This window comes from Giraffa tippelskirchi, chromosome 1 (genome assembly GCF_054371585.1).
Source record: "Giraffa tippelskirchi isolate mGirTip1 chromosome 1, T2T-mGirTip1v1.2.pri, whole genome shotgun sequence".
Classification (NCBI taxonomy): domain Eukaryota; kingdom Metazoa; phylum Chordata; class Mammalia; order Artiodactyla; family Giraffidae; genus Giraffa; species Giraffa tippelskirchi.
In genome coordinates, this window is record NC_137275.1 from 224,248,381 (window position 1) to 224,271,019 (window position 22,639).

Here is a 22,639-nt window from a genome sequence, read left to right on the forward strand (position 1 = left end):
TGACCTCCAAGGTGGGAAGACAAGTGAGCCATGGCCATGCGGGCAGCGGTGCCCCTGCTTCTTGCCAGCCTCTCCCGTGTAGCATCTCCTCTGAGGTCAGCGAACTTGGTGAGTGAGGCAGGCGGGGCGGTTCCCCCGTTACAGACAGAAGACCAAGGAGGAGAACCTTGGGTGCTGCCTGCAAAACTAGCTGGTCCACCCAGAGCTCAAAAGTCACCACCAGCTCCCACAACCCTTCATGAAAACTGCAAAAGAGATTACAGAACAGTTCTTTGTTCTTTTATACATACAAAAGGACAGCGTCTGCGGGTGGCTCAGAGGTCCTGACCCGTCAACTAGAGATGTAGTTACCTTGGCTCAGAGGGTGACCTGGGATTCTGGACGTGGCCAAGGGTGGGGCCCCCCGGCAGGCAGCACGGGGAGTGTGGGCCCCTCCCTTTCTCCACGCTCCTACTGGCTGCTCCTAGGAGCTCAGAGACCTGGCTTCAGCTGGAGGAGGTGGAGGGGCCTGTGGCTGGGGGAGGCGCAGGACACAGGGCCTGCGTGTGGCTCTGCATAGAGGGGAAGCCGACTGCCAGGCCCAGAGGGGGCAGTGCCATGCGGGCCAGCTCGCCCACCTCGAGGTGCTGAAGGTGAGTCGGGACCCTGGAGGGCACGGGGCTCCTGATGGCTGCAGCCCTTGGCCTCAGCCAGCCCGGGGGGCCGAGAGGTAGAGAGCTTCTGGGCTTGGAAGGAGCCTCAACGGTCTTAGACCCACCCCCATTTGATGCCCTCCCCAAAGCGCAGCCCTCTGAGGTTGCTTGTTCACCTCCAGTGCCGGGGAACTCAGCTCTGGCCGGGACAGACTGAATTACACTGGGCTCCGTCCCTTCCAGCCCCGGTTCCAGTTCTGACCCCGAGCAGGAAGAGAGCCAGCACAGTCTCCATGGTGACCCGCAGAGGCCTCCCCATCCCCGGAGCCCTTGGCTGAGGTCCCGCATCTCCAGCTCAACATCCACACACCCCAGCCGGGTCCCCACACCCTCCCCCTCTTGGCCAGAGTCCATCTCCACGTTCAGGGCGGGGGTGGCTCTCCGGGCTCGTTTCGCATGGAGAGTGCTGGGGGATCGGTCCTGCACCACCTCCCTCTGCACCTTCCACCTCTGTGGGTCCGCCCCAAGGCCTCGCCGCTAAGTTGACGGCGAGTCACAGCCAATCTGTCAGCCGGGCTCAGATCATGCCAGCCCCGGCCCATCGTCGTGTCCCGGGGTCTTCAGTGGTGGTCCCGGGGGCGGGACCTCAGTCTTCTTGCTGCCCCCCTCCCGAGCTGGTCTCCCTGAGCGGCCGGTGCGGACGGCTCGGTCCGCCAGCCCTAAGTGCTTGTCTCCACGATGCACTTGAGGAACATGGTGTCGTCCTTCACGTAGGCGTGCTTGGGTGACTGCAGCTTGTTGAGGGGGAAGAAGAGCGGGCAGCCGCTGGCCACGTTGGTTTCGTTCTGGGGCCGCTGGAAGGATGCTGAGTTCAGGTCGGGCCGGAAGGCGTCGATGGCGTGCTCGCGGTTGTTCTGGTCCAGCAGCATGAAGGTGACCTGCCGGGCAGGGTGGTGGGAGGTCAGGCCCGGGTCTGACCCAGGCAGTCCCTCTGACCCTGAGCTCACACTGCTGCTGTTTTTATTTAGTTCCTCAGTTGTGTCCGACTCTTTTGCAATCGCATGGACTACAGCCAACCAGGCTCCTCTGTCCATGGGATTTTCTGGGCCAGAATACTGGAGTGGGTTGCCATTCCCTTCTCCAGGAGTTCTTCCCCACCCAGGGATCGAACCCACACCTCCTGCACTGCAGGTGGATTCTTTACCACCGAGCCACCGGGAAAGCCTGAGCTCACACTGAACAGGAGCCAAAGAAAGAAATAAGAGCCACATGTGGCTCATGGTGAGAGCCTGAAAGTAGGAGTACGCGGTATTGTCAGCAGGCTCCAGGGGAGCACCCAGTATTGTGAGCAGCCTCCAGGGGTGTTCCATGACTAGGGCTCAGATGTTCTCTCCGACACGAACGGGGAGTTCAGATGCCACCATCAATTGTGGTTGGCTGTTAGGGGCTACGGAGAAGGCAATGGCAAGCCACTGCGGTACTCTTGCCTAGAAAATCCCAGGGATGGAGGAGCCTGGTAGGCTGCCGTCTACGGGGTCGCACAGAGTCAGACACGACTGAAGCAATTTAGCAGCAGCAGCAGCAGTTAGGGGCTAAAGGCGAGACCGAGTCCTGACAAGGAGGCTGGACCCCTTAAGCCAAGATGCCCCTTCCTGCTCGGAGAGGTCTGACCCTTCAAGCACAGCTGGATCCTCTGGGGCAAGGTGGAGGGGTAAGAGCAGCCAGGCCTCCCACTGAGCGGATGTCAATGACATCCCCAAACAGGGGCCTATGTGTCCCCGAGAAGCCAATGATCTTGAAGTGACACATATTCTCCTCTCCAGCCCACACCACTGAAATACCCATCACCCCCACCACAAGGGTTCTCAAACTTGACTGCACTTTAGAATTCCCTGGGAAGGTCTGAAAATTTCCAGTGCTCAGGGCTCACCATTTTCGGTCATGAGGCCCAGTCAGTAGCATTTTTAAAACTCCCCAGAACATAGGGGAACCGGTTTTGACCTATTGACTCATACCCAGACCTCTCTCATCCCCTCCACCCCAGCTGAGGTCTGGAGTCCACACTCTCCCCCCCCCTCCCCCACCCTCTTGCTGCTGCCATTCACCTGCGGGGGAATGCCTGCCACACCCTCACTTCCGGCTGCCCTTTGAAACATTTTTAACAAACTTTATTTTTTAGAGAAATTTTAGGTGCACTGCAAAATTGAATGGAAAATATAGAGATTCCCAAGTATCGCCACACTGCCTCCTACACTAACAATATCCCCCACCAGAGAGGAACATTAGCTACAACTGATGAACCTACGCTGACACAGCATATTCACCCAAAGTCCCTAGTTTACTTTAAGGTTCATGCCTGGTTTTGTACATTCTGTAGGTCTGGACAGATGTATAAGGACAGGAATCTAACATTATCATATCAGAGGATTTAGCAGTGCAGTGTTAGTCACTCACTCGTGTCCAGTTCTTTGCAATCTCATGGACTGTAGCCCGCCAGGTTCCTCTGTCCATGGGATTCTCCAGGCAAGAATACTGAAGTGGGTTGCCTTTCCCTCCTCCAGGGGATCTTCCCGACCCAGGGATTGAACCCGGGTCTCCTGCATTGCAGGTGGGTTCTTGACCTTCTGAGTTACAGGAAAGTCCCTCAGAGTATTCACACTGCCCTAAATCCTCTGCTTTCCACCTATTCATCTCTCCTCTCCTCCATGAAACCCTGGCAACCTTTGATTTTCTCACTGTCTTCACAGTTTGCCTTTTCCAGAATATCATATAATTGGAATCATACAGTATGTAGCTTTTTCAGATTGGCTTCTTTCACTCAGTTAACATGCATTTAAGGTTCCTCCATATCTTTTCATGGCTCCCTAGCTTATTTCTTTGGAGTGCTAAACAATACTCTATTGTCTAGATGGACCAGAGTTTATCTATCCATTCACCTACTGAAGGACATCTTGGCTGCTTCCAAGTTTTGGCAGTTATGAATAAAGGTGCTACCAATATCTGTCTGTAGGGTTTTGGGGGGACTTAAGTTTTCAGCTCATTTGAGTAAATGCCAAGGAGTATGATATCTGGGTCACACAGTAAGAATATGTTTAGTTTTGTAAGAAACTGCCAAACCATCATCCAAAGTGGCCGTACCATTTTATATTCCCACCCGCAATGCATGAGGGTCCCTGTTGCTCCACATCCTTGCCGACACTTGGTGTTGTCAGCCTTGTGGATTTTGGCCATTCTTAAAGGTATACGGTGGTATCTGCCTCCCTCCCTTTTTCTGAGAGTGCTGCTGTTGCAGGCTAGACCCACAGCACCTCCTATAGGAAGTTTTCTTTATTCACCCTGCCGTGTGAACTCCATCTCTACATGTCTTCCAGGGCTGCTGATCCAGGCATTTTAGCTCCTGGACTCATGCAAGAAGCAGCCTTGGCTACTAGCAGGGGACTCAGGCTCTTGTTTCACAGGCGGGGAACCTGATAACGCAGAGGGTGGAGGGCTCTCCGAGGTCACACAGGTGAGCTCACGGCTCAACCAGGACCAGGACCCAGGTCTCCTCCACCCGAGGAAGCCCCTCGTTTCCCGGGCCCGTACCTTGTTCCTGAAAGGCCATGGCAGCAGAGCATCGTACTCCCCTCTCATGATCACGATGAAGAGGGACAGGTGGGTCCTCTTCCCCGTCCCATCCCCGTTCAGGTAGAGCCGCAGGCACAACTTGTATCCGTACTTGGCGGTGTAGAAAGCTGAAATGCGGAAGCCAGAGTCATCGCCAGGGCAGCTGGCAAGTGCTAGACTTTGCAGATGAGGAAACTGGCGCTGGCAGTTCGGCAGGCCCAGGTCATGGCCCCAGACTGTGACATCTGGGATTGGAGCTGCTTCTCCACCAGAGAGCATCAGGGGGCTTCCCCGGTGGCTCAGTGGTAAAGAATCTGCCTGCAAGGCAGGAGACGCGGCTTCAAACCCTGGGTCGGGAAGATCCCCTGCAGAAGGGCATGGCAACCCTCTCCAGGATTCTTGCCTGGGAAATCCCACAGACAGAGGAGCCTGGCGGGCTACATTCCATGGGGTCACAAAAGAGTTGGACATGACTTAGTGACTCAACAACAAACGAAAACATAGCGCATTAAATCTTGGAGACCATCTGGCCTGCTGGATGTCAAGGGCCATCAGAATCGCAGACTGCCAGGCCCCAGGCCTGGAGCTTCTGACTCAGCAGTGCGGGGTGAGGCCTGAGAAGTCACATTTCTGACAGGGGACAGAGGTGCTGCTGACCCCACCACACTCCCGATTTAACCGATCTGCGTTTTGTAGTCAGGAGCTAGAGCCCAGCAAGGGGAAATGGCTGGCCCACAAAGTCACAGCGAGCTGGGGTCAGGGCCAGAGTGAGGGGCCCGGCTTCCTACGTCCCAACACGCAGCTCTTTCTGCTGCCCCAGGCTAAGCAGCTGGGGTCTCATGGGGGCTGGGAGGGAGTGGGGCGGCTCACAGTTCTGCCTGCCACCCTCGGCACAGGCCCCTGGGATGAATCATCCCCTGGTGATTAAGTACAGGGCCTGTGGGCGCTCGCCCTGGGCAGCTGAAAGTGCCATCTGAGTGTGGGTTCCAGCGGCTGTCCCCATGAGGGCCCGTCTGGGAGGGGCACAGTGGGGACAGGGTGTGCAGGGCAGGAAGGTGTGGAGCGGGGACAGGCTGACAGTCTGACTCATCTCTGCCCTCTGTGTTTTGGTAGAACAGGAAGCCAGAGATACTGCTTGCTTCTTCCCTCTTTGGAAAGCAGCCAGGACAAAAAGCTTACGTGTAGCGGGCCAGGCCACCCCACGAAGGAGCTGCCTCGGTTCCTGAGGCAAGGGGCCTGGCCTGGGGGCCGACTTGCCCTGTGAGATGGGGCAGACTCCATGCTCGCTCTTAATCCTAGCGCTGTTGGCCCTGGGTGAGTCAGAGGAGCTGATGGACAGGGAAGGCATGAGGTTGGAGCAGACGTGAGTGGGGGTTAAAACTGCCTTCAGCAGAAATCGTCCTTAACAACCCACCCATTTTACTTAGATGCACACGAGGGAGGCAAGAGGAAAAGCACACAGGTCTGCACACAAACATGCACGGCATGTAAACAGGTCTCAGCTAATGAAGACAGACGTCAACCGAGTAACTGGCTACTTTACGCAAGACACTGTGCCAGGCCCAGGGGTCCCAGCAATGAGTGAGAACTGCCCTGATTTACACAATACTCACTCACACTCACCCACAATTGTACACAGAAGCCTGTGCTTTCACCTAGATCTCCCCTTGTCTGACGTCAGGTTACTGGCTCTCGGAGGGCTGGGGCACCTGTGAAAGTCATCCTCCACCTCCCTCGAGTCTGCAGAGACTTGGGTTCACAGCGCACTCTCTTTCACAACCGATACCCACACAAACGACTGAGATGACTTATTCCTAGTTGCAGAATGTAACTGATGTCCAGGGAGGTAGAAGGCCGACCTGGTGCCAATAGCCCCTGCTCCCCACGGCGGGGTCACGGCGGGGTGGGGAGGAGCCTACCGCCTCCACGGGCCAGGCAGGCCTGGGCATCTGAACGGCCTCAGGCCTAACTGGACGCAGCACGGCTGTCAGAGCAGACCAGCGCCCCCCACCCCCCCACTTGCCATCCCGGGAGGAGTTACCCGGGGAGAAGAGGCTGACGGTCCTGCCGCACGCCGACTCATGGCACCGCCGCGTGACGTTGGTGATCTTCCAGAGGAAGGTGCCATCGTAGGAGGCCTCCTCCACGAGGCGCAGGCTCTGCTCCAGCTTGCCCAAGGCCTGGTCCTTCTGAGCCAGGGTCTGCTGCAACTCCAGCACCTGGGGCGGGGAAGCCCATTGAGCCAGGGGCACCAGGACCCAGTCCGAGGGTGAGGTGGGGATGGCGGGAAGTGGAGATAGATACAGCTGTTCCCCAAATGGCCGTCCCGACCTTGCCTCCCTCAGCTGCAGGCATCTACCTCTGCGCATGCTGGCCCTCCTGCCTGGAATTCTTCCTCCTCCCTTCTCCACTGGCCAACTCCTACTCATCTGTCAGGAATCCAGCTCACATAGTCCTTCCTCTGGGAAGTCTTCGACCACTGCCCTAGCTCAGCTGGTTTCCCTCTTTCCTCTCTGTTCTTACAAGCGTCTGAGATATATTTTTCTGCTTTTCCTACAGGATAGACGGTCCCCCCATCAAAGGCTGGGCCCATGCTCATTTTATCTATGGCCACGTGGCTCAGACGGTAAAGCATGTGCCTGCAACACAGAAGATGCAGGTTTGATCCTTGGGTTGGGAAGATCCCCTGGAGAAGGGAGTGGCAACCCCCCTCCAGCAGTCTTGTCTGGAGAATTTCATGGACAGAGGTGCCTGGCGGGCTGCAGTCCATGGGCTTCCAAGGAGTTGGACATGACTGAGTGACTTTCACATGATTTGCATAGTGCCTGGCATGTAAGAGTTGAGCCACAAAATCTGTAAAGGAACTGAAGATATGGTCACTGCCCTTGCGGGGAAGGGGGGCAGGCACCACCTTCCAACTAGGGCAAGAGTTGTATAAATAAATCCTTTACTCTGTCACTCAAAGCCAGTGTCTGGCTCTTCTGGTAGGTTCCTCCATTGATATTTGACAAGAATACAGATTTATTCTCGGGTAGGGAAGTCAGGAATAGAAGTAAGCATCCTTAAGGAAAATCGAATCCCTAATTTTATGGATGAAAAAGTTGCAGTCCTGTGACTTGCTCAGATCTACATAGCAAGTGAATGGTGGGCCTGGAACTAAAATCCAGGCCGAGCTCAACATAAGATGGTGATATAATATTGTTGCCCCACAAAAAGCAACACAGCATTGTGACTGGTCATATTAAGAAAAGTATAAGCTCTACAACAAAGGAGGTTACAGTCTGACTCAACCAAGAACTGTCAGATAAGTGAATTATCTGGTGGTGTGTTACCATCATGCCGAAGGGTGGAATTCTTTAGGGGCTGAGCCAGAATACAGGAAGCAGTGTGCTCTGATGAAGTGAGAAGGCACTGGGGGTGTTTAGCCTAAAGAAGGAAACACTCAGGCAGGATATTATTACTGACTTCTCATCTCTGAAGAACTTCCATGGCGGCTAGAAGTCAGATGTTTTGTGGGCCCTGAGGGGCAGGGAAGACAGAGAGACTAATTTTAGCTTAGGATGAGGGAGAACTAAAGCATGAAAAATGTCCGACAGTGGAATGAGATGCTTGGGGTGGGAACAGTCTATTGCAGAAGACATTTAGGCAAACAAAATGAAGCACTGGATGGGGGAGGTGAACTATAACTTCTGCCTCAGCCCTCTTCCTAGAAGGTCTCAGGACACAGGAGAGAGATTTTTGATGGGGGCATGGCTGGTCTGTGCAGGGAGAAGGCATAGGGGGAAGGCTGGTCCATTTGCTCTGGAGACAAGATGGGGCAAGGGGTTGGGGGGGCCCTGAGCTGCCTTGAAGGTGAACTTGCCTCCCAGGCTCACCCTTTGTTCCAAGCTCAGGATGTGTTCGCGGTCCAGCTGGCTCTGGTGAATGGAGGCGGCCAGGGCCAGGTGGGAGGCCTCCACCTCCTTGTTGAGGACGGCGACAATGTTCTCGAACACACACAACTTCCCTTCTAGCTCGGTCAGGAGTTTCTCCTTCATGAAGTGCTGCAGGGCCAGCTCCTCCTGGCTCTCGGAGCAGGGGGCCCGGTAGCAGTCCACCTCCAGGTCCCCGGCCACCTCCACGGCCCCCTGCAGCTGCAGCTCTGACAGGTTCCGCTCCAGGGCCATGGGCCCGTACCCCAAGCCAGAGCCTAGCTGGGCCTTCCACTGCTTCATGAACTCCAACAGCAGGTTCAGGTGGGTGGCCTGGGAGGTGACCTCATGCTCCTCCATGAACTTTGGGCTTCCCTGCCAAGAGAGCGGGGCGATCAGTGAAAACAGAGGAGGAGGAGCACCAGGGAGCCAAGGAGACCTGCCATCAAAGGCTGGCAAGGGAAGTCATATCCATTCACCCAGCGATGGGAAGTACACAGCAAGAAGGACTCGGAGAAGGGCCCTGGCATTAGACATGCCCATGGTAAGCCATGTACCCTCCAGCTTCCAGAGCGACAATTCGGTCCTGCCCTCGGGCACAGTGATGGTTCAGGACCACGGAGAGAGGTGCAGGGGTTGGGGGTGGTGGGGAGGGTCGGGTCATTTTTGTGATGCTGCTACAATGCTCAGGTGAGACATTAAGAACTCTCCCCAATACAAAGATGATTTACTAGAGATTTTGTGGCTTGTAAGCCACGTAAGGTACATCCAGAGCAGCAGCTGGATGTTGGGGGAAAACCCGAGGGGCTGAGCAAGGAGAGACTGCAGTGTACACACCTCCTTTCCACACCTAGATACTTACCTTGAAGGAGCAGCCAACACCTGCAAAGGGGCACCCAACTCCAGCCTCAGCCACCTCGGGGTGATCCTGGAAATAAGAACCACGTCACTGGACGTTGCGGGGGTCCTGGTGGCACTGGGGTGTCTGTGAAGCCCCGGCACCCACCAGGCAGGGGCTGGGCTGGGCCACGAAACTTTGCACACGCTGTTTGTTCTGCCTGGCTCATTTCTTTCCACCCTTCAAGCTTCAGCCCTTCTGTGATCCTCCTTCAGAATGAGATCAGAGCTCCTGCTGTGACCCTGGGAAGCACCGCCACCTCTCTTCTGGGACGGTTCCCCTCACTCTGGTTGCCCCCACTGGCCTGGGAGCTCCCGAGGGCCCCACACAAGCACCTTGGTGACACTGTTAACTGCGTAGGTCTGAGGAGTTTGGAAAATGGCTTTCATAGTCATGGTTCTTCCGAGGGCCCCAAACAACACCTGGGGATGGCAGGGTAGGCTTTCTGTTCCCATTTCATTGATGAAGAAACTGAGGCTCACAGACGGGCAGGGATTTACTCAAGGAGGAAGAGCTGGGAAGCTGCACAGCTCCAGGACTCTTCCCACCCCATATCTCTTGTCGTTCAGCCGCTAGGTCGTGTCGGACTCTTTGACCCCATGCACTGCAGCACTCTAGGCTTCCCTGTCCTTCACTGTCTCCCGGAATTTGCTCAAACTCATGTCCATTGAGTTGGTGATGCCATCTCTGTCTCTTACCAAAAGTAAACCCAGGAGAGACTGGGAGGACATGTTTTTTTCCAAAACATATACCTGTAAAGGCCTTATATACAGAATATATAAAGAACTCTTACAATTCAATAATAAGACAGACAGCCTAACACAAAATGGGTAAAATACTGAACAGATAATTCATAAAAGGAGATACATAAATGATAAGCCTATGAAAATATGTTTATCATCACCAGTCATCAGAGAAATGCAAATTGTTATAAAATGCCACTGTCCGCTCACTAAACGACTAAAATTTAAAAAGAATGGCAATACCAAGCTTTGGTGAGGATGTGGAGGAACTGAAAAACCCCTGTAGGTTGCTAGTGGGAATACAAAATGGTACAGCTGCTTTGGCACAAACTAGGCAAGTATCTCATAAAGTTACATCAGAAAGTAACTTATAGACCATGCTTATCAAGCTAGCAGATAACCCACACATTCCACTCCTAGGAATTTACTCAAGAGAAACTGAAAATATTTCCATGTGTGTATGTAAATGTGCAGGCAGCTTTACTCATACCAGGCCCACACTGGAGGCTACCCGGGTTTTCATCTGCTGGTAGCCGGGTGAACACTGCGTGGTGTGTCCGTACCCTAAGACACTTACCACTCAGCAACTGGATGGACTAAATGACTAACGTGTACAATAACAGAGGGGCCTCGAAACACTCTGCTAAAGGAAGAATCAAACATGGGAGACTGCATACTAGAATTCTATTCTTTTTTAAGTCAATTTTTTCTTCTGATATTAAAAAAAGATTTTTTTGGCTTCACCATGCAGCATGTGGGATCTTAGGTGCTGAACCAGGGATCAAACCTGTGCCCGCTGCTTTGGAAGCGCAGAGTCTGAACCACTGGACCGCCAGGGAAGTCCCTAGGATTTCATTCTCATGAGATTCTAGAAAAGGCAAAACCATAGACAGAAAGTAGATCAGTGGCTGCCTGGGGCTGCAGCTGTGGGAGACTGACTAGCCAGGGGCACAAGGAAGCTTTTATCTGGTGCAGAAACATTCACGTTCTTAACTGCAGGTCTCATGATTGCAGATATTTACTGGCATCCCTCAATCTGTACACTTAAAATGAGTGAATTTTATTACACATAAATAATATCTTGACTTTCCAAGAGCTTTGTTGCAGTTTTTAAGAATAACCTCACGGGGTGATGTGAAGGGAGATTTGGATGGGAGGAGGGGAGGGCAGAAGTCTTTGGGCTGAGCAAAGACAAAGCCACACTAGTTGTCATTCTGCAAAAGTTAAAAAAGCGAGAGCTGTGGGCTTAATGAGCACAGCTGGACTGGAGCACGGAGCACAGCCCCGCAAAGGGCCGCCCCACGGAGCCCCACCGCCTCGTGCTTCAGGCATAAGATGTTCCCAACAAGGAACAGAAAACAGATGTTTTCCGGGAGGGAGGCAGCCTTGGCAGGGAGACCAGGCGGGCTTTGCAAACTGCCCCGTGATGCAGCTTCTCCCAGCAGGTAGCTTCCTGTTGTGCGGGGAGGGTGGAGGACCTGAGGCTGATGAGGACCTGGTGATGGATGAGGGGTGACCGCTCAGGCCCTGAAACTCCCTACAAGACCGGGATTCGAATCCTCTGCGGTTTTAAGGGTACACGCTGGAAGTGAGAGGCAGAGGGAGGGAAAAAGATGAAAGTGAAAAAGCCAACGGTGGGGGTTCCAGAATCGCACACAGGTGGAGGGGCACGTGTTCTTTGGCAGCCGAGCCTCGTGGCATTGCATCTGTGCAGTGAAAGCCCATGCAGACCGGCAAGCGCTATGTGTGCGGAGCAGGCATCCTTGTTACCGGGTGGATGGAGGAGGCTGGGGCCAGTTGCCCAGGGCAGGCAGAGCAGAGGCTGCTGGGGGCCGTCAGACTGCCAGAGGGCCACCATCGGTCACTGTGGCGCTTACAGGGGTGGCTCTGAAGCCATCCTGTTGGGGTGCAAAGCCCATTTCTGTCAGTTCACATACTTGGCTGTGTGGTCCTGGGGGACTTATTGACTTGTCCACATTTCAGTTTCCCAATCTGGAAAATGGAGACAATAATAGACCCACCCCCTAGCCCTCGCCATAGAGTTATGGTGAGGATTAAATGCCATAATACATGTAAATTCTGATGCCAGTGACCTATTCTGTTATAATAAAATACCACAAACAACCTACATTTATCATCTTATGGTTCTGGAAATCAGAAGTCCTAACATCAAGGTGTCAGCAGGACTGTGTTCCTTCTGGAGACCAGAGGGGAGAACCTGTTTTCTGGTCTTTTTCCAGCTTCCAGAGGCTGCCTGCATTCCTTGGCTCATGGTCCCTCCTTCCAGAGTCAGAGCATCTTCCAGCTTCTCTCTGATTCTGCCTCTGTTGTCTTCCTCTTTTGAAGACCCTTGTGATTACAGTGAGCTCATCAAATAACCCAGAGTCATCTCTCCATCACAAGATCCTTAACTTAGTAACGTCTGCAAAGTGCAAAGACCCTTTTGCCGTTGTCATGCGCTGAGTAGTGCTGTGCATGTGTGCGTGCTAAGTCGCTTCAGTGCTGTCTGTCTGTGACCCTAAGAACTGAAGCCCACCAGGCTCCTCTGACCATGGGATTCTCTAAGCAAGAATGCTGGAGTGGGTTGCCATGCCCTCCTCCAGGGGATCTTCCCAACCCAGGGATTGAACCTGAGGCCCTTATGTCTCCTGCATTGGTAGGCAGGTTCTTTACCACTAGAGCCACCTGGGAAGCCTGAGTAGTGTCTCATCCACCCTAAATCCATATGTGGAAGTCCTAACCCCCCTGGAACACGACTGTATTTGGACACAGGGTCTTTTCTCTTTTTTTTTTTAATTAAATTACATTAAATTAAATTGTTTTATTTTTTGGCTGCGTGATCCTAGTTCTTAGTTTTCTAGCTGTGGGATCTTATTACTTCCATGACCAGGGATTGAACCTGTGCCCCCTGCATTGGAAGCTCTGAGTCTTAACCAATGGACTACCTGGGAAGTCCCTGGAGACACGGTCTTTAAAGAGGTAATTAAGTTAGAATGACGTCATTAGGATGGGCCCTGCTCCAGTGTGACTGCTGTCCTTAAAAGAAGAGGAATCAAGGACACAGACATTCAGAGGGAAGATGATGCGAAGATACTGGGAGAAGACGGCATCCACAAGCCAAGGAGAGAGGCCTCAGAAGAAACCGACTCTGCCTGAACTTGCCTCCAGAAATGCAAGGAAATAAATTTCTATTATTATTTTTATTTTCTATTGTTCCCACCACCCAGTCAGCCCGAGCAGACTGATACAGCCACGTAAGGTAACACAGTCACAGGTTCCGGGGACTAACACGTGGACGTCTTTGGGGGGCATCCTTCTGCCTGACACACACTCAGGGTCAGCCCCGATGAGCAGCAGCCGAGCTGCTATTAGCATCATTATTCCCGTGGCTGAAGCCCTGCCCGTGGGACGTCTTTCTCCTCCCTCTTCATGGCTGTCACACGTGTGCACCTCATTTAATCCTCACACCTCAAACTCGTAGGAATTCTGTAAAACGCCGTTTCCCCAATGGACTTCCTCAGGGGCTGGTAGGGGTGACGAACGTCCCTACGTGCGCGTGTATTTATACAGGACCAAAGCATTTTTGCAAGTTACCTCAGAGGATCCCCGCGGTAATCCTTCAAGACAGGCAGGGCGGAGTTGGTTTCACCTGAGCACGTGTGGGAGACCTGGGCAAGTGGCTCACCATGGGTCACGCGGAGCTGGTACCAGTGAGGAGCCCACGGTCCCGCAGGCACGAGCCCTGCCGGGGTCGTGGCTCTTTCCACCCCTGTGTGAGCACAGCCCTGTTGGGTCTCCCAGGACCACCCGGGGGAGGTCGGGGCTCTAAAGTTCCGCCTCTCTCACGGAGGTGACGAAGCCGAAGCTCAGGGAAGGCTGCTGACTTATAGGAGACAATGAAACTTTGGGGCAAAGCTGTGGTGGAGGGCAGGAGCCTGGGATCCACGTCCAGGGTCCTTCCTCCCCACCGGGAAAAGAAGGGTAGCCCATCTGAAGGCAGGGGACCCAGGGCCCTAGAGAGGCAAGCGGGCTGGGGCTGCAGAGGAAGAACAGCGCATCCGTCTTGGGCCAAGCCTGTGCCGCAGGCGGCCCCCGTGTGAGCGGCCTCACTGCTGGCGAACCGCTAAAAATAAAACTTGCGGTGGAATTTCCTCTGAGGAGGAGACAGAGAACACACAATCCCAGCCCTGAGCGAACACTTGTCCTTCTGTCCACGTCCGAGAAGTCTGGGGGGGCGGGGGGTGTGGTGTTCCCGGCTGGCTACTGACCCAGGTCCTTTGTGACGGGGTCAGCAGAGGGCTGTCAGGGGGCCTCCACTTGAGGACCCGGGGCCTCTGATAATGTGGGTGTTAAGAGGGTGCTGGGGGCATGGGAGAAGCCTCCGTGGAGCCACTGCACAGAACAGAGGGCCTGCAATGTGCAATGTGCCGGGCGCTGCCCACACTGCTGTGCTGGGCACAGAGGCTGGCCAAGGTCTTTGAGGGCTGGATGGGGTGTTTTTGCTTGGGTCTCAGCTAGTGCTGAGGGAGAGGCACTCTACCAGGACAGGGTAGAGCCAGTCCACCCGCCAGTTCCTGCCCTCCTCTGTATCTGAGTCAGTTTCCTTTCTAGCAACCTCTGCTTGGCTCAACTGCCACCTCCTCCAGGAAGTCCTGCTTGATTCTCCTAGTTGAAAGGAGTCTTGCCCATTCCTGTTTTCCCAGCATTTGCTGGATTCCAGCACTTCAGGCTGATTGGGTATTTAAACCTGTGTAAACAAAACACTTAGGGTGATGCCCCCTCTGGAGGCAGCAGAGAGATGCCAGGAGTCCTGGGGGCAGGGAGAGGGAGCCTGGCTCTGGCTCCCCTTTGCAGTTAAGACTGGTGCAGGCACGCCTCTTCCCTGAACCTCCACAGGTCACCCACTGGTATCGCCACAGCCCATGACACAGGATATCACAGGACAGATGGGGTCACAGATGCAACTGCCAAGCTCTGAAGTGTAAGGGGGCTATTTCCAGGGGCTGGATTTCAACAGACAGAAATAAGCATGGAGGCTGAGGACGGACTCGAGAGGGACGTGGCAGGCGTCCTTCCACAGACGCAGGATGGCCTCAGGGCACAGGAGGCTGACTGCCTTGCCTTTTGCGGCCCCGAGGGAGACAGATGTCAGCTCAGTATAAAAAGAGAGGAAAATGGCACAGCAGCTAGTTCCTCGTGGTGGACATGGTGGTTTTGTGCAGTGATGAGCTGCCCATCACTGAAGGGACACCAAGCCACTCGGCAGGAATCCAGTTCAGAACGGAAGTGGGACTAGACAGCTCCATCTCCGATTGCTTTCAGATTCTAGGATAATTCGAGGCATTCTCGCAAGCCACTGGCAGCAGATGCCAGCCTGCTTTTGACTTTCTCCAGTGGCCTCGGAGGGAAGAGACGAGAGCAACAATCCCGTTCCCAGGGTCCGGCAGGCAAGATTGACGGCTATTTCCCAGCCGCCAGGCGGTCCCTACCTCACTGTCCCTTCTGTAGGAAGGTCACTCCAGGCCAGAACCAAGTCTCTAACTGGGTCAACAATCATCCTTTAACATCTGCTTCTTACACGAGCTAAGAGTCCAGGGCTCTGAGCACTTCTCCGCGGGACGGCAATCTAATGAAGCCAGAGGAGGAGGACAGACTGCGAAGCAGATGGCGCGGAGAGTGTCGCGAGGACGGGCACCTCGGGGCTCAGCTCAGCCGGGCTCCGGCCCGGGCCCTCCAACCCCCTCCTCTTCCCAGCTTTCCTCAGATGCACAGACTTCGGAACCACCGTGTGTGCAAAGTGGTGATGTATCATCAGCTGCCTTCCTTTGGTCAAAAGTCCCCCGAAGTTCCCATCGGGTCAGGAGCCGGCGGAGGCCCTGGTCTTTCCACGCGCAGCTATATGCAGGTGTCAGACCCCTGGCTCCCTCCCCCCTCCAGCTTCCTGCGGGGTGGCACCCCCGCACCCCCCCACGCTGTAGCCCGATTAGCGCCAAGAGTCACTCCACTTGGTTAAAGGCATCAGGTTTCAAAGTGCTCCCTGCAGGGCCCTAGGAATCCACAGTCTCCGGGGGCTGGGACAGGAGAAAGAAGTGGGGTGACCGCAGGGTCAGAGGGCCAGGCTCCCCTTCTATTTTCATCTGATTTCACACTAACAAAGATGAAAAAATGAGAACTAATGAATGGGAGATATTAAAATATCTCTGCTTTATGATCTAAGATTTACACAACGAATGTGTATTCATTCTGATAAGAGGCAAGACTAAAAACAATAGTCCTGATGCCTTCAGGCAGGTAGTCACCTTAGAAAGCGTGTAGCCGACCCCCCCTTTGGAGGGTGGAGCACGGAGGCCCACTGGGCACAGAGATGCCCTAAAAGGGAGGTTTGGGAGGTTATCCGGCCGTCAGACCTCTCAGCTCTTACCACGCTGTAGAGCATAAAGTTCTGGGAAAACGCATCAGACCCTTACTATGATTACCCTGAGGGTCTGTGCGGGAGAGGGCTGCTGAAAAGAGAGGAAAGCCCTCAAAACCAGCTCTGGTGGGACAGATGTGCCCCCAGCTCTCTGGAGGAGAGGGGGCCAGAGCGGAGAAGGGGGAAGGAGGCATGCAGACCTGCCCGCCTCTCGTTCCACAGCGGGAGGGAGAGAGCCCTTCCAGCCAGGGACTGGTAATGGGACATCGCAGGTACTGAAAAGGCCCTGTCCAAGGCAGCGTCTTCGTTTCACAGGCAGACAAACAGGAGCCATTCCAGCCGTGCGCTGAGTTATATAGCCATCCTTGACACCAGTGATCCTTGACACCTTGATCCTCCCCTACCCCCAGCCCAGGGCCACAGTTTGGCCAAGGGCACAGCTTTGGTCCAAAGGAGCTGGGCACCTCGCAGCGTGGACAGCTCGGGTGGCTGAGCTGGTGAGACCTTGGTCACTAGGAGCTTTGCAATGAGAATCCCCAGTGGGTGTCGGGGCCCCACGTGTAAGAAAAGGGGGTTAGATTTAGAGCTGCGGTTCTTAAAGCTCTGGATTCACAGACCAATACCAGTTTTGTTTGCTTTTTAAATTAGGAGATCAACATAAAGATTGTCGTTTTTTAATTTTACCCCAAAAAAGGCTTTACCCCCAATTCTATCACCTATCATGATCATTTCCTTTATACAAAGACATGCACAGGAAGGGCATCATCTCAGAGTAAAGGGTGATTCTATAAATGGAAAGAATTTAGTTTTGTAAGAAAAAGTCATGACAATTTTTTTTTTTTTAACCATTTTTGTCATGAACTGGTTTGGGAATGAACCAGGGTTGGTTGCCATGTGGGCACCTCTGGGCTGGACAGATGACCCGCAAGGGTCTGTCCAGCTCAGAAGGGCCAGGGCTCTGAAACGGTGCCTGAGGATGTCTCTTTGGCCCCTCTTACTCCTGGAAGCACAGCTTGGGGAAGCCGGAGAAGTGAGCTGAGGCTGGCCTGACCCTGTCTGAGAGCAAACAGGGTCGGAAAGAACTGTCCGCACTAAGAGTTGGCAAACTTTTTCTGGAAAGAGCCAGAGAGTGAATACTTGGGGGCTGGAAGGCCTCTGTTACAACTATTCACCTCTGCCATCTCAGGGCCAAAGCGCAGAAGTGAGACACGTGCCTAAGCTGTGGCTGTGAACCAATGCACTCTAGTTAGGGATCTGGAAGTCTGAAGTCTGTATCACTTTCACGTGTCACAAAATCTCATTCCCCTGTTGACTTTTGAAAACCTTTTAAGTGTAAAAATCATTCTCAGCTCGTGAGCTGTACAAACAGGCTGGGCTGGGCCCGAAGGCTGTGGTGTGTGGATCCCCAAATAGACTGCCATTCTCACCCTGAATCTGCCACAGGTCAGCCAGGTGGCTTGGGACAAGCGGCTTTCCCACTGTGAATGTCAGTCTCCTCGCCACCAACAGACGGAATTCAGTCTAGGCTCAGGACAAAGAGGGAGGTGCCTGCCAGCGGAGACAATGGACAATCTTTCTGGCAGCGCCAGCTTACCTTCTCCTGAGACAGGAGGCTTCCTGGACTTTCAGATGGGGTGTCGTCCCCTTTGCACTTGGGACAGATCCGATCCTCATCATTCCTGGGGACGCAGGAACAAATGCCACTGAGCGAAGCCTTCAAGACTCCATGACATCAACCTCCATCCCCAGAGCCCCAAAGGCCTGGGCCTCGCCTAGCATGGCAGCCGATACCCATGAGCATATGGCTCCATCCCAGACCCACCATTGCCAAACCTCAAAAACACTGGGCACCCAACGTTTGTCCACAGCTTGCAGTGAGCTTCTCTGGCAGCCAAACCTGATTTGAACTGATTAGGCTATTAAAGCCCTTCTTATCCCACTTAGTATGAAAATTTACATTTGCAGAAATATGACTGCTTGATGCTTGAACATAAGGTATGTCCCCAATCCCTGCTGGAAGAATTACAGAGTGATGTACTGAGTGGCTTTTCAAAAAACTGAAAAACTTCTTCATTCCACAATACACCTGACCCCAGGGGTTCAGTTAAGGGATTGTAGATGTGTACTATATTAGTTCTTCGCAGGTTCCTCTATTTTATTTTGGTCTCTTAGTTTCATTGATTACAGATGACTACAGCCTCTCAGAATAAGAAGGGGCCTCTGAGAACACCCAGCCTGAGACTCCTAACCAGGAGGGGGTGTCAGATTCTGAATGCGGTGACACATGGGCCTACATGCTTTTGCAAAGTGATCTGATCCCCGGTGAGTGCCCCTGGTCAGGCCCATTTCACAGGGAGGAGAATGAGGCCTCACAGGATGTAGGGGTGGACCGAGGTAGAGAGAGGCAGGGCAGACCTGGAACCCTTCCCCGCCCCTGCCACGCTTTGGAAGAAGAGGGAGGGAAACCAAGAGACCCGCTGCCCAGGACGGTGAGACCAGCCACGCTCTGCTCCCCACCCCATCTCCCCTTTCTACCATCACCACCTCTCTTTTCTCTCTCTCAGCCTCAGAAGTTTCCCACCTCCCTAAACTGTAAAGTCCCCAACAAAGGTCATGCTGGGGGTGCATGGCAGTTTAAGAACACCTCTGCCAGGAAACTGACCTCAGCTCTCCATTAGGCCTCACTGTCCTCATGATAAGAGTGTTCACCTTTCCGAGGCTTTTCTGAGGAGTATTTGGCACACGGTTGGTACATAATAGTTGCATAATAAGTGGGATACTGATGATCATATTGAGGTCACACCTCTCTGAATTATTTATAAATATAATATACACATTTTAATATATGTGGTGTATATTATATATGTATATTTTTATATGTATGCCAAATGCATGTATTATATATAAAGATGTGTTCATTGCTCAATTGCATCTGACTCTTCGCAACCCCATGACTGTAGCCCACCAGGCTTCTCTGTCTATGGGATTCTCTGGGCAAGAATACTGGAGTGGGTAGCCATTCCCTTCTCCAAGGGATCTTCCTGACCCAGGGATCGAACCCGGGTCTCCTGCACTGCAGGTAGATTCTTTACCGTCTGAGCCACCACGGAAATATAAAGGTATTTGTATACAATATAAAATATAAAGATATTTATATACAAATATATAGGAGATGGTGAAGGACAGGGAAGCCTGGCGTGGTGCAAGTCCATGGGATTGCGAAGAGTTGGACACGACTTAGCAACTAAACAAGAACAAACTACACACATATAAATATATAATACATGAACATACAATAGTATACTGGATACTTTTGTCCCCTTTAGAAGAGTTCTCAGCAAACAGTCTGAGGTGATGGGTGATACTGTGGAAGGAGACACATCTGTACAGCAGTTTGTCATTTACCCAGGAGTTTACAGATAAATTCCCTATTATAAGAATCTTTTGGAATGTTATTGATTGGGCTTTGTAACAATCCTGGGAGGTAGAAAATCACTTTACAGGCATTTTATTGACAAGGAGGCTGAGGTTTTGGGACGTTAAGCAATGGGCACAGGCCACATAGTAAGTAAGTAGCCCAGCTGGGCTCAGAGGCTCTGCCACCCTCGATGGACTGAATTCAGCAGAGGGAGCTGAGGGCTTTCCGTGGCTCCTTCTCCTTCCACCAGTAGTCACATGGAAGAGTATGGGGAAGCTGAGGCCAGAGAGATGCAGTCACCTGCCTGAAAGCCAGGGGTCCTCTCGCCCTCGCCTCCCATCAGGAGTCCCTCCCCGGCACCTCCTTCCCACCCACCCCTTCTCCTCTGACCCCTCACCTCATGTTTTCAGAGAGACAGACGGCGCAGCAGAGAGGCCTGGGCTCTGGGGGGTCCTGGCAGGCGGTGGGGGGGCACCCAAAGGGGAACTCGTTCTCATCGGGGGCCGGGCGGGGGCTGCTGGCCGAGCCAGAGGCCATCCCGGGGTCCCAGGCAGGCCCGGGGGTGCGGGCCCTGGTCCAAGCTCCTTGGGGCAGGGGACCAGCCCCGCGAAGTCTGTGCTGGGAGTAGAGGTGAGCTCTGCTGGGCCACCGCTCTGATACGCGGGCAGCTGATGCCTTTATCTTCTCGCTGGCTTGTATGGTTAGACGTCACAGCTGAGTCATAGTAGGGATGAGACAGGAATTACCCTTTGTGCTGCAAAAAATCCCCTGGATGGTGACTGCAGGCTCCAGGAGTGTCCAGTCATTCTTTCGAGTGAGAGGGAGGTGAAGAGCAAGTCAGACAGAGAGAAGAACTGTAACACGGGCTTTCAGGGACCGCAGTTCAGAGTTTCCCCTGTCCGGGGACCTCAGGCTGTCGCTGGCTTCCTCCATCTCCTCCCCAGGGACAGAGGCAGAGAGAGCTCCAGTCCCTGACTTGTCTGTGTTCCCTGGGCCCTCTGAGCAGTCTGGGATTCTCGGTGGGGGTGTTCACCACTCCAGTGGAAATCCCCAGGGTTCTGGAGGCAGGTCCAAAAATGAAAGTTCCATGCATATGAGCTCTGCCCCATCCAGAGTAGGTGAAAGTCACTTCCTCACAGTGGGTCTCGGTTACCCCATCTGTAAAAAACTAAAAAAGGAATTGCAACAGGGCGTCTCCAAGCCTTCTCTGGGCGCTAAAATTCCAGGACCCCATGGCCAAGGTAACCAGGGGCAGCAGGAAGGCCCCTGATGGCCCAGCCCTGCCCCCGAGGCATTCCTCATCAGTCTGGTAATGACACCATGGACTGCTCAGGGCCCTACCCCCACGGCCCCACTCAGGAAATCATAGGTGGCCACAGACTCAGGTCAGGCATCACCACTTCCTGGCACTGAGGAGAACAAAGGTCTAAATAAATACAAAGTCATGAAGACTTGGTCTCAGCAGCCAAGTGGGACGCAGATCCACGGCGGTGTGGGAAGCATGGCTCCTGGCACACCTCCTGTACCCCGGGCAACATTTCCTTCCTATTCCTTAGAGCAAGCTGTTGGGAATTTCGCAGGCACGTAAAGGCACAGAGAAGCAAGATGCCTGGTCTGAAGTCACACAGCACCGGGTGGCAGAGCACGGTCAGGGCTAGGTCTGCGCGACTCCAAGCTCCATGTTCTTCTTCCCACTCAAGAGAGGTGAGAGCCAGGCAGCCTGGAGCCTGCAGAGCCCAGGTTGGAGGGCCGAAGCTTCTAGCCTCTGTTTTCTCATCTATCAGATGGAAAAGACAGGCTTCCCTGGGGGCTCAGGCAGTCGAGAATCCACCTGCAATACGGGAGACCTGGGTTCTATCCCTGGGTTGGGAGGATCCCCTGGAGGGCATGGCAACCCACTCCAATCCCCATGGACAGAGGAGCCTGGTGGCCTGCAGTCCATGGGGTCACAAAGAGTTGGACACGACTGAGCGACTGAGCACAGCACAAATGCAAAAGACAATCAACCCCTCCACATCTTTCTGTCCTGCTGGGCTGCTGTTAGCGGTTATGCAAACTTTCACAGCACTTTCAAATCACAGGCTTTGAGGTCTGACAGTTGGAGTCCTGAGTCCATCACTCACTAGCTCTGTGTCCTGGGGCAAGGTCAGTAACTTCTCTGCACCTCAGTTTCTGTGTCTGCAAAATGGGGAGAATATTAATACCTGCCTCACCTGACTGTTGTAATAACTAGATGAGATTGTGGGTGAAAGTGGGCATGGTGCACAGCCCAAGTGAAATGCTCAGAAGGCTTTGATATTGATGGCACCCTTCCAGCTCAAGATCAGGAAAAAAGATTAAAGTGGTAAATTATGCTTATATATATGGTGTTTTCACATTCATCAACTTTAGTTGAGCCTCACAAGTGGGCAAAGTAGGTCAGAGGTTATCCCCTGAGTCTAGTAAATTCAACTGCCCACCTTCCCTGGAATGCTGCTGAGTTGGCCAGGGGTTGCTGGCAAAAAGGGCAAGGCATCCTATGCTACTGCTGCAGTGGAAATCAGGTTCTTCAGCTTCACCTGGGCCAGCCCTGGCCTGGCCCTTTCAGCAAATAACTTTGAAGGCTGCCTCAGAGAAAGACTGTCCAAAAGCCACTCACTTAACCATACACCCCAAATCTGCCAACTTCTCTGCATCCCCAACTGTTCCCTCCTTCCCTTGGTTGGGCACAGGCATCCCCGATTTATCTGTCTGTCCAAGTTCTTGGGTCCCTTTCTCTCTCCTCTGCCTTCACTGCCTCCCAGCTCCTTCCTATCGGCCTCAAAAGGTGCCCAAGCTGCTCTAATGATTAAAAGTGAAACGTAGCAGGTGCTGTGTTAAGTGCTTTTACAGACGCTTCTCATCTCATCTTCCTGTGAACCCTATGAGGCAGGCATTGTCACCTTCATCCACATCTTACTGAGGCTCCAAGAAGTTCAGTGACTTGCCTAAGGGCTCACAGATAGTGAATGGGGACTCCGGATCCCTGTGTTCTAACCAT

The 22,639-nt window shown here is 53.4% G+C and overlaps 1 protein-coding gene across 1 annotated transcript; it reads right to left on the minus strand.

Moving 5' to 3' along the window:
* Positions 1–257: 257 nt before the first annotated feature.
* Positions 258–20,949, minus strand: TRAF1 (TNF receptor associated factor 1). The gene is made up of 7 exons (XM_081528555.1): positions 20,018–20,949; positions 17,797–17,881; positions 9,012–9,077; positions 8,114–8,524; positions 6,280–6,457; positions 4,218–4,366; positions 258–1,570 (listed from the first exon to the last, which is right to left on the minus strand). The coding sequence occupies exons 1-7, from the start codon at positions 20,155–20,157 to the stop codon at positions 1,352–1,354; spliced, it is 1,248 nt and encodes a 415-aa protein (XP_081384681.1). The 5' UTR covers positions 20,158–20,949; the 3' UTR covers positions 258–1,351.
* Positions 20,950–22,639: the final 1,690 nt, after the last annotated feature.